Raw genomic sequence first — 18,715 nt, 5'->3', positions numbered from 1 at the left:
GTCATCCCCAGGTTACAAACACAGCTTATACTGTAGATACCCCTACATATGAGCGAGCCCCCATAATGAATTCAGAAGTCCAAAGCACATACGTATCTTCATTCCCATGAACAGTAGAACTAGAGTCCTCTCTTTACTCACAGTTAGTAATTGTTCTTTTTATCGGTCCTATGTGTTTTTGATGCTCCGGGTGTTTGGTTACCACAGAGTAATTTTTATGTATTTTCCGACTCACAGACAAAACTAATTTATGGACGCCAGTACAAAAGGAACCCAGACTGGCTTGTGTCGGCCCTGATGAAGGGCCTGTGAAATGGCAACTTCACTTCTCATTTCACAGGCACTTTCTGCATCTTCACTCGGAATGAGAAATGCAATAAAGGAGCGGTTCCTGGGGTAAATGAGGACAGGTAATGGATACTGACTTTACCAGTGACGTTCACATCCAATAACATTTTTTTAATATAAGCATCCATTAGTCTCGCAAGACCATGGATTTGCGCCTTGGAAGGTTTCCAGGGCGCAGGCCTGGGAAAGGTTGTATGGAAGACCAGAAGTTGCCCATGCTGCAAGTCTCCCCTCTCCACGCCACCGATGTTGTCCAAGGGAAGGGCATTAGGACCCATACAGGTTGGCATCGGTGTTGTCACAGAGCAATGTGTGGTTAAGTGCCTTGCTCAAGGACACAACACGCTGCCTCAGCCAAGGCTTGAACTAGCGACCTTCAGATCACTAGACGAACACCTTAACCACTTAGCCACGTGCCAGCACATCCAATAACATTCAGATCTAAAAATTGTAGCATGAAGGAGGGAGGCATAAAGTGTGGGTGTGGGAGCAGAATGAAAATATGAAGCTAAGCTCATGGCTAATGAATGATTTGTGTTTCATTACATGAAAGCCAGGACACTAATTGAGTGCTCATTGCCTATTAAGTACTAGTTTGAATATCTCTTTTAAATTACATTAATTAGCTTAATCATCAACATTTAATTCTAAGAAATAAACACAAGAAAGTCTGGAGATGCTGGAAGTTCAAAGCAACACACACAAAATGCTGGAGAACTCAGCAGGTCAGGCAGCATTTATAGAAAAGAGTAAACCGTTGACTTTTTGGCCTGAGACCCTGCTTCAGGACTGAGAGGGATGGGGGGTGGGGTTTGATGGCAGAATAAAAAGCTGGGGGGAGGGGAAGAAGGCTACCTAGAAGGTGACAGGTGAAGCCAGGTGGGTGAGAGAGGTAAAGGGCTAGAGAAGGAAGAATCTGATAAGGATAGGAGAGTGGACCATATGAGAAAGAGAAGGAGGGGACCCAGGGGAAAGTGATAGGCAAGGGAGAGGAGGTAAAAGGCAAGAGGGGGGAGGAATAGAAGGGGGGGGAGGGAATTTTTTTTTACTGATCGATATTCATGCAAAGAGGTTGGAGACTACCCAAGCAGAATATAAATTGTTGCTCCTCCACCCTGAGGGTAGTCTCATATTGGCACAAGAGGAGCCCAAGGACCGACATGTGGTAACAGGAATGAGAATTGGAGTTAAGCTATTTGGCCACCAGGAAGTTACAGTTTTGGCGGACGGAGCAGAAAGGCTTGACGAAGCACTCTCCCAATTTAGATGGGTTTCACCAATGTAGAGGAGGCTGCATTGGGAGCACCCGACACAATAGACAACCCCAGCAGATTTGCAGGTGAAGTGTGGCCTTCCCTGGAAGGACCGTTTGGGGCCCTGAATGATGGAGGTGAGGGACGAGGTGTATGAGCAGGTCACTTGCAGGGATAAGTGCCGGGAGGGAGATTATTGGAGGGGGACAAATGGGCAAGGGAATTGTGGAGAGAGTGATCCCTGCGGGAAGCTGGGGGGGGGGAGGGGAGGGGCGGGAAGTGATAAATATATGTTTAGTGGTAGGACCTCTTTGAAGATAGTGGAAGTTGTGGAGGATGATGTCCTAGTCTAATCCTAGCCTAATCAAAGGACAATTTACAATGACCAATTAACCTACCAAAAGATGGCGGCGCGACACAGCATGCGCGGCCGTTCCAAATAATATCATATGTGTTAACTAGGGGGCCGTGCACAATCCGGATTTGATGGAGACAGCATGAGAAGCACAGAGGAACACCTGGAGAAACTTCTGAAATGCCTGCTTCACTGCCGCTGCTACTGTGCGATCGAGAATCTCCGGAGAGGAAGGCCCCAAATCCTCGGCTTTGCCTATTGCCTGTTGCTGGGGCTGGGGTCGAAGCGCTCGGCAGAGATGCTGCTCAGTGCTCGGTGTCGGAGAGCTGGTCAGAGGCTCGGAGTTTTCGGACGGACTCGGAGTCAGGCTGTGGTCGGATGCTTCCAGTATGCTGCATCGGCAAGTTGGCGGCGCTGGAGGTTCACCGTCTGCGTGAGATGATGGGACTTTCGAGAGACTTTGAGACTTTTACCATGCCCATGGTCTGTTCTTATCAAATTACAGTATTGCTTTGCACTGTTGTAACTATATGTTATAATTACGTGTTTTTTGTCAGTTTTTCAGTCCGTTTGTCATGTGTTTCTGTGATATCATTCTGGAGAAACATTGTATGATTTCTTAATGCATGCATTATTAAATGACAATAAAAGAGGGTTACCTCTTTGGACTGTAGGAAGAAACGGGTGCACCCGGAGGAAAATGGGAACACCCAGAGGAAACCCATGCGGTCACAGGGAGAACATACGAACTCCTTACAGGTTACGGTGGAACTTGAACCCAGTAACCAGTGCCGTAAAGCATGGCGCTAACCACTACACCACGTGTGTGGGATGCGGAGGCTGATGAGGTGCTAAACAAGAGGAACTCTTTCACTGTTAAGGCAGCGGGAGATGGGGTGAGTGCGGACGCTTGGGAAATAGAGGAGGTGCGGGTGAGGGAAGAATCAATAGTGGAAAATCTAAGTAATCTGAGTTTTGAGGTTCTGGATTTATATAGTACTGAAAGAGACAGCTGCACTTTTTTGTATAGTGGATATAATATTAAATCAAAATGTCAGTTACCCCTTCAAATAGGTGTAAACTATCATATTTATTAAAGGACAGAGCAGTCCAAGTGTTTGGACCAAACATTTATTCTTCAACTAATGCCTGAAACAACTGGTCATTTATTCCATTTCTGTCTGCGAGAGGAAACACCATGTTATAGTGATTACAATGTTAGTTGTAATCCGAAAGAAGAATATTGCTGATGCTGACAATCTGATGTAAGACCAGCAGATACTGGAAACACGACAGGTTATGCAACATCTGAGGAAAGGGTCATTTATATCAGGTTGAAGACCATTGATCACAACTCCTTCCCTCTCCTCAGATGTTGCCCGATCTGATGTTTATTTCCAGAATTTTTTATTTTCTTTTTCAATCTTTTCATTAATTTTCAAGTTCATAAACATAATAACAATAGTGATACAAAGAGAATGGAATTACCTTATTGTTATTAAACATATACAAAAAAAGACTACAAATAGTACAAGTGTAATAGATTTCCAAACTCTTGATATAGTTAATCATAGAAAATAAAAGAGAAGGATATTACAAAGAAAACCCCCAAACCAGAAAAACAATCCAAAAAATAGAACTAATGACTAAACCCGTGCTAAACATACATTAATACAATTTAAAGGAGTGCACAGAGCCCATATGTCTAAAGATAAATTAGCCCGTTTTTATTCCCATATAAACCCTATTTGTGACGGATGTCACTCTGAGGTGGCTTCTTTAACTCATATGTTTTGGTCCTGTCCTCTCTTGGAAAAATGTTGGAAAGATATTTCTGGATCCTTTCAAAAAAGATTTAGATACAGCTCTTAAAGATAGCGGAGTGAAGGGATATGGGGAGAAGGCAGGAAAAGGGTACTGATTATGGATGATCAGCCATGATCACAGTGAATGGTGGTGCTGACTCGAAGGGCTGAATGGCCTACTCCTGCACCTATTGTCTATTGTCTATTGATATTTTTGATATTATCTCAACAGTTCTATGTTTTAATTTACAACCCCATCCTATTACGGCAATTTTTGGATAGCCAATGGTAGAACATAGATCTTTGTCTTCTTCAGCCTGTCGGATGATAGCATTTGTTACTTTAATGGCCAGAAGATCTATTTTATGGAACTGGAAGGAGACCAATCCTCCTACTACATTCCAATGGTTTTCCCAAATTATATTAGGTTCAAGTTTAGAAAAAATTAGAAGTGATATTTTTGATCCTTCGGTTAAATTTGAAGAAACTTGGAAACCTTTTATGCAACATTTTCACATGATGTAATTTGACCTTTCCAAATCTTCTTTATTAACTTAAAACATATGAATAGAGGAGTGGAGTTGACAAAATTACTGAACGTGTTCGATTTAAGATATTGGTCTAGCCCTGTTTTATTCTGTTTGCTTTTTTGGGGTTTAGTATTTAGTTCTTTTTTTTTCTTTTTTTGGGGGAGTTCTTCTTTGTATATATATTTTTTTCTTTTTATTTCTTTTTCTTCTTTATGATTAATTTCATCATGAGTTTGGAAGTCTATTATACCTATGTTATTTGAAATCTTTTTTGTATATGTTTATTAATAATAAGATTATTCCAATCTCTTTGTATCAACATTGTTATTGTTTATAATCTTGAAAATTAATAAAAAGATTTAAAAAGTAAAGAAAGACTAAACCCATAAAAAGGGCAAGCAGAACAAAACAAGGCTGAACCAATATATTAGATCAGATACATTCATTAATGTTGTCAACTCTGCTCCTCTATTCATATATTCTAAGTTAATAAAAGGATTCGGAAAAGGTCAAACTACATCACATGAAAATGTTGAATAAATGGCTTCCAAGTCTCTTCAAATTTAACCGAAGGATCAAAAATGACACTTCTGATTTTTTCTAAATTTAAACATGATATAGTTTTGGAAAACCACTGAAATGTAGTCGGGGGTTGGTCTCTTTCCAATTCAATAAAATGGATCTTCTGGCCATTAGTGTAACAAATACGATCATCTGACAGGCTGAAGAGGATAGAGATCTATGTTCCGTCATTGGCAGACCAAAAATTGCCGTAAAAGGATGGGGTTGTAAATCAAAACGCAAAACTGTTGAAATAATATGAAAAATATCTTTCCAAAATTTTTCCTAGAGAGGGAAGGACCAGAATATACGAGACAGAGAAGCCACCTGAGAGTGACATCTGTCACAAATAGTATTTATATGGCAGTAAAAACGAGCTAGTTCATCTTTAGACATGTGAGCCTTATGCACTACCTTAAATTGCATCAGCGAATGTTTAGCACACACACAGGAAGAGCTAACTAATTGAAAGATTTTTTCCCATTTCTCTATAGGTAGACGAAGTTGAAGTTCCCTTTCCCATTGATTTTTAATTTTATCAGATGTACCTGGCTATATTTTCATAATTGTATCATAAATAATTGCTATTAATCCCTTCTGATAAGGATTTGAACCTAAAATTTTGTCTATGGTATCAGTAGAGTGTGAAATCGGAAATGTAGGCAACATGGTATTTTAAAAGTTTCTTATTTGTAAATACCTAAAAAAAAAATGGGATCTGGGCAAGTTATATTTATTAGACAACTGTTCAAAAGACATGAAACAGTTATTCACGGAAACATGTTATACCCTTCGTTTTCCATATCAAAAAGGCTTGATCGATGACAGAGGGTTGGGAAAAAAATAGATATAATAGGGCTTGACAAAATGAACTTGTTCAAACCAAAATATTTACAAAATTGGTACCATATTCGTAATGTATGTTTAATTATTGGACTAACCAATTGTTTATTCAATTCAGAAAACACAAAGGGAAGTGAAGTTCCTAAAATAGAAACCAATGAAAACCCTTGTACAGAGTATTCTTCAAGGTCTACCCATTGTGGACTTGGAGTTGTATCCCAATCTTGTGTCCAAAATATTAAATATCGAATATTAATTGCCCAGTAATAGAATCTTAAATTCGGCAATGCTGAACCACCATCTTTCTTGGACTTCTGTAAATATTTTTTACCTAACCTGGGATTTTTATTCTGCCATATATAAGAGGAAATCATAGAATCAATAGTATCAAAAAAAGATTTAGGAATAAAAATTGGTACCACTTGAAATAAACATAAAAATTTAGGTAAAATAATCACTTTAATAGCATTGATTCGGCCAATCAACGATAGAGACAATGAGGACCATTTAGTAAGCAATTGTTTAACCTAACTAATTAATGGTAAAAGATTGAGCTTGAATAAGTCCTTATGTTTCTCAGCAATTTTAACCCCCAAATAAGTAAAATAGTTAGTAATCAATCTGAATGATGAACATCTATAAATGGGAACCTGCATGTTTAATGGAAAAAGTTCGCTCTTACCAAGATTCAGTTTGTAACCAGAAAAACTACTAAACTGAGCAAGCAAGGATAATACTGCCGGAATGGATTTTTCAGGGTTAAAAATATATAATGGTAAATCATCTGCATATAGTGATAATTTATGTATCTCATTCCCACGGGTAATACCAAATATATTAGGAGAGTCACAAATACCAATATTTAATGGTTCCAGGGCAATATTGAATAATAATGGACTAAGAGGGCAACCCTGCCTAGTGCCAATGAATAACTGAAAAAAGGGAGATTTTTGATTATTGGTAAATAGCGAAGCCAAAGGAGTAAGGTATATCAACTTAATCCAAGATATAAATATTGGACTAAAATTAAATTTCTCAAGCATATTACACAAATATGTCCATTTGACTCTGTCAAAAGTTTTCTCAGTGTCCAATGAGATGACACATTCTGGAGTTCTAGGTAAAGAAGTATAAATAATATTCATAAATCTCCTAGTATTAAAGAAGGAGTAACGATTTTTAATAAATCCAGTCTGATCAACAGAAATAACTTGAGGTAATACATTCTCCAATCTCGTTGCCAATATTTTAGAAAAAAACTTAGAATCCACATTCAGCAAAGATATAGGCCTATAAGTTGCACATTCAGTAGGATCCTTATCTTTTTTAAGAATTAGGGAGATAGAAGCTCGATAAAAAGATTGAGGTAATTTACCCATACATACTGCATACCTAAAGGTTCTACATAACCAAGGAGAAAGTATAGTAGAGAAGGATTTTAAAAATTCTACTGTATAATCATCTGGACCAGGTGCTTTACCTGAATTCATCGAAGAAATAGCATTTTTTATTTCTTCTACTGTTATAGGTACATCTAGTTTTAAACGTTCATTAGGTGGTAATTTTGGAATATTCAATTTCTTTAAAAATTCGTGCATTAAAGTGGAGTCATCAGGAAATTCTGGTAGGTATAAAGAGGTATAAAATTCTTGAAAGGATTTGTTTATCTCATCATGATCAACTGTCAGAGTACCGTCATTTTTACGAATCTTAACAATCTGGCGTTTAACCGAAGCTGATTTCAGTTGATTAGCCGGTAGTTCCCCAGTTTTATCACCATGTATATAGAATTGACTCCTAATTTTACTTAATTAATTTTCAATCGAAGATGATAGTAATGGACTATGTTCCATTTGAAGTTCGACTCTCTCTTTAAAAAGCTCCTGGTTAGGAGTAACAGAGTATTTCTTGTCGATTTCTTTGATCTTGTCAAACAGCTTAAGTATTTCCTCATCAGTTCGCTTTTTCAGTCCAGCAGGATATGAAATAATTTGTCCACGAATATATGCTTTAAAAGTGTCCCATAGTACCCCGCTGGAAATACCCTCTGTAAAATTCGTTGTGAAGAAAAAATTAATCTGTTCCTCAATAAAATTAACAAAGTCCGAGTTCTGGAACAGAGTGGTATTAAGTCGCCATTGTCTAGTACTAGAAGATGTATCCATTGACTTAATAGATAATTTCAATGGCGCATGATCTGAAACAACAATGGAGTCAGTAACAAGTGGAATTAATCGAAAGTCAATGAGAAAGTAATCAATTCTAGAATAACGATGATATACATGTGAAAAGAATGAAAACTCTTTATCGTTGGGATGTAGAAATCTGCAAATTTCTGAAATTCCAGAGTCAACCATAAAAGAGTTAATAAGAGTAGCCGATTTGTTCGGGAGTGCCTGATTAGACATAGATCTATCCATCAAAGGATTTAAACAACAGTTCAAAGCTCCACCCATAATCAGCATATAATCGTTTAAATTAGGAAGGGATGTAAAGAGATATTTAAAAATTCAGGACAATCAACATTTGGAGCATAAACATTAACCATAGCAACTTTTCTGTTAAATAACAGACCAGTAATTAACAAAAATCTACCATTCGGATCTGAAATAGTCTCATAATGCACAAACGAAATTGAAGGGTCTATAAAAATAGAAACACCTTTACTTTGGCCTGTGAATTCGAATGGTACTGTTAATCCTTCCAAAACCTAAAAAAACGCTGATTATCCTCTTTCCGCATGAGTTTCTTGTACGAAAATAATATGAGCATTCGTCCTATGGAATACTTTAAAAATTTTCTTCCACTTAATCGGGTAATTTAAACCATTTGTATTCCAAGAAACCAAATTAGTAATCTTATCCATAGTGCTGAAATTGAGCATAAGGTATGTAAAGGGTTAAGCAGAATACAAACTCGTGACCCCGGACGAGAAAGAAAGGTTCAAAGAGGAACCGGAAATCACGACAGTTTGGACATTTTGGTAGTTTCAAGTCAGCCCGTTTAAAAACCATTGATCACAACTCCTTGCCTCTCCTCAGATGTTGCCCGATCTGATGTTTATTTCCAGAATTTTTTTAAAAATTTTACCAGATGTGAAACACTTTAGGACATCCTGAGGCTGAGAAGAGCATATGGAGCAACAACAGAGCACTCACCCCTCAATCCCACTCTGCAAGTTAATAAAATCACTCTGGTTTAGACTGTAAGTTCAGCTCTGCATTCCCAACTACCTGTGGCAACCTTTCACCTCTTGGTTACCAAGCATCTTTCTATATTTATTTCCTCCGACCTTTGAGGAACAGAGTTCAAGACTCACGGCGCTGCAATAGAGAAAAAAAAAATTGCCTTATTTCCATCTTAAATTTGTAATGATCAGTAGGAAAATCTCCTATTTCTCATTTGAAGCTATCCTTAATCCCAGAAGAGGAAATATCCTCTCCATATCCAACCTCTCATGATGATAAAGAAACCATAAGGAATCACATTCATAAGGAAAATATGCTAGCATCTTTACTTTCTTATGAGATTTGGCTTGTCACCAAACACTATAACAAACTTCGACAGATGTACTTTTGAAAGTACCCTGACTAGTTGCAGCATGGTGTGGTACATCAATTCAAGTGCATAGGAATGAAAGTCGCTGCAGAGAGTAGTGGACTAACCCAATACGTCATGGGCATATCCCTCCCTACTACCGGTAGTAGCTACAGGAGCCGGTGTCTCATGAAGGCAACATCTGTCATCAAAGATTACCACCATCCAGGCAGTGTCATCTCAGCCAGAGATGCAGAAACCTGAAGTCTCACACCACCAGGTTCAAGAACAGCTACTTCCATTTGGTTCTTGAAATAACCAGCAAAACCCTAATCACTACGGTTTAGCAACACTTACTACTATGCACAAGTGTGAATTTCTTCTAATTCTAATCATGTACTTCCTTGTAAAAATAATGTAAAATTAATATTTTTGTGTGAATGCTGGTTATATGATGCTGTGTGCCTTCAATTATGCTGCTGCAAAATAGATTTGCATTCGACAATAAACTCAATTTTGACTTTGACAACCCTTCAAGATCTTGTATGTTTCAATCAAGTTGTATCTCTTCTAAATTCTTATGGATACAAGCCCAGAGTGCCTAACCTGTCCCCGTGATACAGCTCATCCATTCCAGCTCCTAGTCTAGTAAACTCCCTTAAAACTGCTTCCCAAAGCATTTCTTAAATAAAGAAAGCAATGTAGCACAAATTCTCATCATTTCTCTATATAATTGAACAATAAACTCCATACTTTATTTTAAATTCCCTAGGCAATTAATATTCTTTTAGTGTTCCTAATTACATACTTTTCCTGTACATAGCCTTTGGTAAATTGTGCACTTAGACATCCACTATACCTCAGAGCTATGCAATCAATCACGATAAAGATAATGTGTTTATCTATTTTTCCTGCTAGAAACACAATCTTATATTTTTCCACACCCTGTTCTCTTCTTATCAGATCTTTACACATTCACTGAGCCTATCTATATGCTTATGCAGCTTCCTAATATCCTTATCACTACTTATTTTTCTACCTACCATTGCAAATTTATAATCATGCCTCCAGTCCCTTCATCTAAACCATTTATTTAAACTTTGTATCACATCAGATTCAACCAGAAAAATATCTTTTAGTGCTTACTCTGTTTTCCGTTCACCAAGCAATCTTTTAGCCATAGCCACATGATGAATTTTTATTTTCTGCAGTATCCTTATCAAACGTTCCCTGAAAATCTAAATTATGTATAAACACCTGTTAGTTCCCCATTCTCCACAATATCTGACAAATTGCTCAAACATGAAACATGTTGATTTTGTCAGATTATCTTATTTTTTAATGGCTCCCTATAACACATATCATAATAACTTTTAATATTTTCTCCATGGCAGATGTTAAGCATAGTTGCCTGTTTTTTACCACCTCTTTAATTTTATGAATGAAGGAAATTACATTTATTATTTGTCAATTTAATGGAACCTTCCACAAATCCATGGAATTTTGAGAAGTTTAAACCAATGCATCAACCATCTCACTTTTCATTCTATGAGATCAAGCCTCTCTTTTAGCACAGAATTTCCACATTACTTACTGCAAAAGCTCAGAGACAATAATGCTGACCAAAAATAAATATACTTCTGGTAACACACACAAAGTGCTGGAGGCACTCAATAGGTCAGGCAGCATCTATGGAGAGGAATAAACAGTCGACATTTTGAGCCATTTGGACATTTGGTGCATATTTATTAAAAATGGAATGTGATCATTAATGAAAAATTTCAGAATAAAGTTGCTCCAAAACTCATAATAGATAATTCATTGAACATCATAAACCTGCTTATTGCTGTAAAGTTATAACATGCAGATTCAGTGACATGTCAAACAGAATAACCTGCAGCGCAGTGAGAATGTGCTCTGACCGTCTCCTCAAAAGAACTTCATCATAAGCATCTTATGCTAGATTTTAAATGCTTCGAAGTGTCTGGAGAGCCCCACTGCTTGGAAATAAATGCTGCCCACAATCTCCTCTCTCCACTGGGGCCAGAAGCAAGCAGCTGATATTGTTGACTCTCCAACCTTTGAGCCCAGAGGCATGGCTGGGATGGTCATTAGCCATGATTCAAAGGCCCTGCCCCTAAACGAAGGCAGAAGTGAGGAAGAGTATTGCCAGAGTTGGAAAATGCCCACGATTTTAACAGTTCAAATTTACCTCCAACATTCAGACATGTTCAAAAACTATTAAAAATTAGTAAAGTGCTATTTTTCAAACATTTAACTTAATTAATTTATAAATACCTATAACACTCTAAATAATAAAGATTAAACTAACCAATATAATTAAGAAGTAAGTTTAAGGATGAAAAAACTAATCTTCCTCTTAGTCACCAATACCTAGCCTCACAATCCAAACTGAAATCAAAGCAAATTGTCAATAAGCTCGAACTCTATCAGGGATCCAAAAGCAAAGACTCATGTCTTCAGCTCCAACACCCAATCCGACTACAGCAGCAAAATTTAGCTCATTAAAGCGGTCTTTGCTGAAGGACTGCTTCCTTCCTTCACAACATAGAAACCCTATCTGAACAGGAAGATTGGTAACAATAGCCACAAACATCTTGATTGTTCCTTAATATCCACACATGAATAATTGCAAGAGCAAGTTTGTGAACCCTTTGCAATTACCTGGTTTTCTGCATTAATCGCTCATAACATGTGGCCTGATATTCATCTAAGTCACAATAAAAGACAAACACAATCTGTCTAAACTAATAACACACAATTAATTATACTTTTCATGTCTTTATTGAACACATTGTTTAATCATTCACTGTGCAGGCTGGAAAAAGTATGTGAACCCTTGTAATTAATAACTGGTAGAACCTCCTTTAGCAGTAATAACCTCCACCTAACGTTTCCTGTAGCTGCTGATCAGACTTCAACAGCGAGGCAGAATTTTAGACCATTTCTCCATACAAAATTGTTTCAGTTCATCAATACTTCTGGGATACCCTGAATGAACAGCCCTCCTCAGATCATGCCACATCATCTCAATTGGGTTGAGGTCTGGACTCTGACTTGGCCATTCCAAAACATTATTTTTATTTTCTTTGTAAGCTATTCTGCTGTTGATTTACTCTTGGGTTTCAGATATTTGTCTTGTTGCATCATCCTTCTATTAAGCTTCAGGTGACAGAATGCAAATGTCTTGAAATAATTTTGAATTCATTGTACCCTCAACATTTGCAAGCTGTTCAGGCCCTGAGGCAGCAAAACAGCCCCAAACCATGATGCTCCTTCCACCATGCTTCAGAGTTGGGATGAAGTTTTGATGTTGGTGTGCAGTGCCCTTTTTCCTCCAAACAGAGCAGTGTACATTTCTGCCAAAAAGTTCAACTTTTGTCTCATCTGCCCACAGAACATTGTCCCAAAGGCGTTGTGAAACATCCAGGTGGTCTTTAGCAGACTTGAGATGTGCAGCAATGTTTTTTTTTGTGGACAGCAGTGGTTTCCTCCATGGTGTCCTTCCACGAACACCTTTCTTATTCAGTGTTTTTCTTGTAGTGGACACATGAACAGAGACTTTAACAAGTTCTAGAGATTTCTGCAGGACTTTTGCTGTTACCCTTGGGTTCTTTTGCACCTCCTTCAGCATTGCACATTGTGCTCTTGGTGTGATCTTTGCAGGATGCCCACTCCTAGGGAGAGTAACAGCAGTACTGAATTTCCTCCATTTGTAGACAATTTTTCTAATTGTGGACTGATGAACATTCAGGTCTTTAGAAGTGTTTTTGTAGCCTTTTCCGGCTTCATGCATCGCTACAATTTTTAAGGTCTTCTAAAAGTTGTTTTGATCAAGGCTTGGTGCACATAAACAGATCTTTCTTGAGAAGAGCAGGCTCTGTCAATAACCTGACTCTGTATGTTGTAGAGCAGGGAACCTCTACAACCAACACTTCCAATCTCATCTCATTGATTGGAACACCTGACTCAAAATAGCTTTTGTAGCAGGCATTACCTCAGGGGTTCACATGTTTTTTAGAACCTAGACTGTGATTATTTAAATGGTGTACTCAGTATTGACGAGAAGAAGTACAACTGTTCGTGTGTTATTAGTTTAGATATATTGTGCTCGTCTATGATTGTGACTTAGATGAAAATCAGACCACGTTTTATGAGTAATTAATGCCAAAATCCAGATAATTTCAAAGGGTTCACAAACTATGTATGGGCTGAATCCTTGCCAGTGGTAGGCTAGATGTTGTTTTATCTCCAAAGGATTCTTTACACAGATTTTTCCAAAGAAGCAAACGCTTTCAACAATGAAGTTATTAAAAGAAGGACAAAACAGTTTTATTCTAAAATAGAATAGTAAGCTAACTACCTCTTCCTTTCTGAAACTAGGACTCTCAACTTTAAAGCCTACCATCTGTTAAAATATAGTTCAAGTATCAATTTCGTTATGAATAAATATGCTATTTGGAAATGTTCCAAATGGTTCATTCTACAAAACAGAAGAGGGAGAAATTACTTTCATAGATTAGTAGATGGAAGCTCTGAACATTAAACAGCCCTAAATTAAAATTTGCACATTTTGTTCTTTTAGCCACATATTTATACTACATGAATATCATCCTTAAGAAGCACATTATTTTATTGCCCCATTGACTTCAAAGTTCAAAGTCAATGAAGGACTTCATCCAACAGGGCAGACAAGCAACCAATGTGCAAAAGACAACAAACTGTGCAAATACAAAAGAGAAAATAAATAATAAATAAATAAATAAATAAACAAACAAACAAACAAACAAACAAACAAACAAGCAAGCAAAAATATGGATAACATGAGGTTGAGAGTTCTTGAAAATGAGTCTATAGGTACTGGGAACTGTTCGATGATGGGGCAGGTGAAGTTGAGTAAAGTCAGCCCGACTGGGTCAAGAGTCCAATGGTTGAGGGGTAATAACTCTTCTGGAAGCAAGAAGAGAGTGAGACCTGGGTGGTGACTTAACTCCATGGCTCTCAATTATCATTGATTAATAAGCTTCACAGCATTAAAATACTGACTGGCAGGACAAGTATACAGAGGAAATTGTACAGTAAGTACATAAAACAAGTTACTAAAGTTAGGTAAAATATTAAATCTTCAAAAGTTCTGATGGCATTGGGTTTTCTGAACTCAAAGTTGTAAACTCAAACAAAGACCGTAAGCCCTATCTGATACAAATAGCCACTGGTATTCTCACTAAAGGGAGATTATACTGTAACTGCCCAATCTTCAAAGACTAGTTCGCTTTCCTGTTTATTCTCCATGGTAAGTTTAGCTGCCAATACCCACTATTTGAGCAATGGACACCCTCCCTACCAAGGAGAAGATACTTCCAGCTAACAGTTAAAACACAGTTCATTTATTTTCAGTGATACACATTTAAATCAAAACAGTATTCTTAAAACATATTTAAAACTCACGAGGATTTCCATCTTAAACATTTTAAAATAGCAAATCATGTCTAAAACACAACGCTCAAAGCATTTCCAAAGCACAAAGGATTTCCAAAACACAGGTACTATTCCTATAAACTAATTGGCATACAGTACCAACGATGCAGACAAACTAATTGTTCATCACAAAAATCAAAGCCAGAGGAATGCATTCTAGTTCACCCCATGTTTCTTTCATAGCTTTTTGATGTTCTTTACCTCATTCTGAATAAGCCCAAATTGCTCTCTACTTTTAGATCCTTTTTCTTCCACTTGGGTGACTTCACTCGTTGATGATATTTCCTCAGATACCCTTTTTTACACAAATGATCTAAATGCTTTTTGGAACCATATTTCTCAGCTAATGCTTAAAACTAAACTATCTGAGTACGCAAAACTCCCTGCGTTAAACACATCAGTTATTTGATATGCTAAATGATATTGTCCATCTCGTCTGCAAGCTTCCTTGGACTAAACAACTAAGTCAGCTTGTCTGTTTTGAAATAAGCCAAATTAAATACCCCATTGTCTTATACTGTGCTCTTGAGCAGTAATAAACCAGGTGCAGTGCACTATATTTTACTTCTCACTGACAGAGTGTCTGCTATATAGAGCTTGTTTATAATGTTGTTCTATATACAGTTTTTTTAACTACAAACTGATTACTGCTTTCCATTTACATTTTAAGAAATGAAGATTGACTCCCACTTACGATCAAATGTTAAACAAAAAATATTAATAGGAAGTTTACTGCTTAATCTTACAAGCGGAAGCTGCCATATTTAGAAACCGAGCTTAGCAAACACGAGGAAGAAGCTCATCAGCCTAGGAAGCGAATATCCATCACAAAGTATATAGCCTACCAATCTGCCCACTAGCAATTTTAACAATTCATTCCTTGGCCTTCAGAGAATTAGTGATTTTTTTGGTATGTTTATGCTTTGATATCATCAGGTTTTGAAATTAGCATTAAAATTCAAATAAATGCTTAATATTTTTACTCCCATGAGAAACTAGGATTGGTACAAAACTGATGCTCAAAATAAAGTTCCTGCTCTTTAACCAGAGGTTCAGAATAGTTCGAAATTCATAAGTTAATTTAACATATAAAATACTCAGGGCAAAAGAGTCGTAATAGCAATCACTGTGATCTACTTTCTCTGCCAGATTACGAATCAAGATGTTACCCTGCTTCAATGCAAGACAAAATGAGATGTTAAATCAGAGACAATACAAACATTTTGCACTCATCCTAATTCTTAAATTATAAGAGAATGAGTCACTGCTTTAATCAAAAATTGAGAGCAACGATCTAACAGTTAAAATAGGATTCTGGACTTTAAAAAAAATCAGCATTCTACATTTATTACCCAGAGAAAACAATAAAATTAACTTTTTAATGATAAAACATGATCCAGTTTCTTTTATTTATGAATGTAGTTTCAATTCAATGGAATTTTGTAGATCAGCACTCTGCAGGTAAATATCTAAGTGCACATTACTGTGATCATTAACTAAGCCATCTACGTATACATCAAATATCAGCTGATCCCTATAACATGGCAACAGGGATTGGGTCATAACACTAAAAAGAAGACAGCATGGACTCAGTTCATAGATGGTCCTTTCTTCTGTCTTAACAATTTGACAGTTCCACCCTACAGTCTTTGGTGATGACAGAATGTTCCAAAGCAATTCTGGAACAGTTCACCCCATGCCAAAGGGACATTGCACATTTAGCAGCTGAATAGCCTTTGAAAGACCACTGTGGGAATTCAGAAACACCCAACAAATTCCATGGCTTATCACTTTAGGAAAACAAATTCAAAGTTCATGTTATCTTCATGATGGTAGTATAGAGAAGGGAGCATGTCCTGGGTGGTGGGGGTCCCTGATGATGGATGCTGCTTTCCTGCAACAGCTCTTCATACAGAGGTGCTCGATGGTGAGGAGAGCTTTACTCATGATGGACTGGGCCATAGCCACTACTGTTTGTGGAACCTTCCATTCAAGGGCATTGGTGTTTCTATACCAGGCTGTGATACAGCCAGTCAATATACTCTCCAGCACACACCTATAGAGGTTTGTCAAGGCTTTAGATGTCATACTGAATCTTCACCGACTCATAAGAAAGTAAAGGAACTGTCATGCTTTCTTCATAATTGCACTTACATGCTTTACCCAGGACAGGTCCTCCAAAATAATAACACCAATGAACTTAAAGCTGCTGACCCTCTCCACCTCTGATCTTTGGATGAGGACTGGCTCATGGACCTCTGGTTTCCCTCTCCTAAAGTCAATAATCAGCTTTTTGGTCTTGTTGACGTTGAGTAAGAGGTTGCTGTTATGGCACCTCTCAGCCTGGTTTTCAGTCTCCCTCCTGTATGCTGATTCATCACCACCTTTGATATAGCCAACGACCGTGGTGTCATCAGCAATCTTAAATATAGCTTTGGAGCTGCGTTCAGCCACACAGTCATAAGTGTAAAGCGAGTAGAGCATAAGGTCATGCACAGCATTGTGGTGCACCTGTGCTGATGGAGATCGTGGAGATGTTGTTGCCAATTCAAAATGACTGGGGTCTGCAAGTAAGGAAATCAAGGATCCAATTGCACAAGGAGGCATTGAGGCCAAGGTCTTGGAGCTTATTGATTCATTTTGAGAGGATGATAATGATGATAATGTTGACTGCAGAGCTGTAGTTAATAAAGAACATCCTGATGCATGTATTTTTGCTGTGCCAATGTTCCAGAGTTGAATGAAGAGCCAATGAGATGGTATCTGCTATGGACCTGTTGCTCCAGTAGGTAAACTTGAGCAGATCCAAGTCACTTCTCAGCAGGGGTTGATATGCTTCATCACCAACCTCTCAAAGTACTTCATCATTGCTACTGGACAATAGCCATGAAGGCAGGTTACAATGTTCTACTTGGCCATCAGTATAATTGAAGCCTGCTTGAAGCAGGTGGGTACTTCAGAATGCTGGAACAAGAGGTTAAAGATCTCAGTGAACACTCAGCCAGTTGATGAGCACAGGTCTTTAGTACTTGGCCAGGTACCCCGTCTGGGCTGAATGCTTTTCGTGGGCTTACCCTCCTGAAGGGTGCTTGCTCATCAGGCTCCGAAACTGAAATCATATGATCATCGGGGGCTGTGGGAGTTTGTGATGGTTCCTCCATGTTTTGGCAGTCAAAGTGAGCTTAGAAGGCATTGAGCCCATCTGGAAGCAAAGCCCTGTTGTCACCTATGTCACTTGATTTCACTTTATGAGAGGTGACAGTATTCAAGAGGAACATGACCACCAGAAGGTCACTAACCAAACCAATATGGGTATAATCACAAAAATGCACTGAGACTCCATATGGTGTTGTTGGCAAAGTTGGGGACTTGTATCACAACATTTGCACCTTGCCATTAATTAAACTAGCAAGCAAAACCAAACTCTCTAACAATCTTTAGAAATCTGTGGCTCAAAGAACACTTGGTACAAATGGCACTAACATAAACCTATTCAGTAAGAGTTTGCAATTAATAGCAAACTAATCTTTGTGTTTTACAGCCAGTTAACAGAGTTAATATTATAATGTAGCTAGCAATTTATTTCAAGTAGCCGTTTAAATTATGTACATGGAAGGATAGATAGTTGTCAGGTCATCCTCGTGAGAGGGACCACAGATTTAGGCCTTATGTTACATGGCATAAGTGAATTCTTCACTTAAACATGACATATTTATTGTTCTTTTCACTGTTCAACAAAACCTGAAGAAATATCCATCCGGAGATAGAAGCAGAATGTTCATTTTGTTTCTTTACCTGCCGTGTGACTCGTCGGGCCTCCCAGTAAGGCTTAGAATCATCCACTGCTTTTCCTACCTTCTTCCCCACTTCATCAAGCTTAACAGTGGCTTCGACCAAAACAGTTCGAAACTTTTGACGAGCCTCCTGCAAAGCAAAAGTGGAAGTGATCAAGGCTCAAAAAGAATTCACCTAAAAACAGCTTCA

General features: G+C 37.9%; 1 protein-coding gene across 1 annotated transcript in view; it reads right to left on the bottom strand.

Moving 5' to 3' along the window:
• The window catches only part of LOC134357967 (SH3 domain-binding protein 5-like), a 75,239-nt gene that overhangs the window by 24,728 nt on the left and 31,796 nt on the right, over positions 1 to 18,715 (bottom strand). Inside the window, exon 3 of the mRNA XM_063069790.1 lies at positions 18,527 to 18,655. Coding sequence (XP_062925860.1) covers positions 18,527 to 18,655 — 129 coding nt within the window. The remainder of the gene's footprint in view (positions 1 to 18,526; positions 18,656 to 18,715) is intronic.

This window comes from Mobula hypostoma, chromosome 17 (assembly GCF_963921235.1).
Source record: "Mobula hypostoma chromosome 17, sMobHyp1.1, whole genome shotgun sequence".
NCBI lineage: Eukaryota > Metazoa > Chordata > Chondrichthyes > Myliobatiformes > Myliobatidae > Mobula > Mobula hypostoma.
Note: the sequence above shows the minus strand (reverse complement) of the source record. Positions and strands in the feature narration are given on the sequence as shown.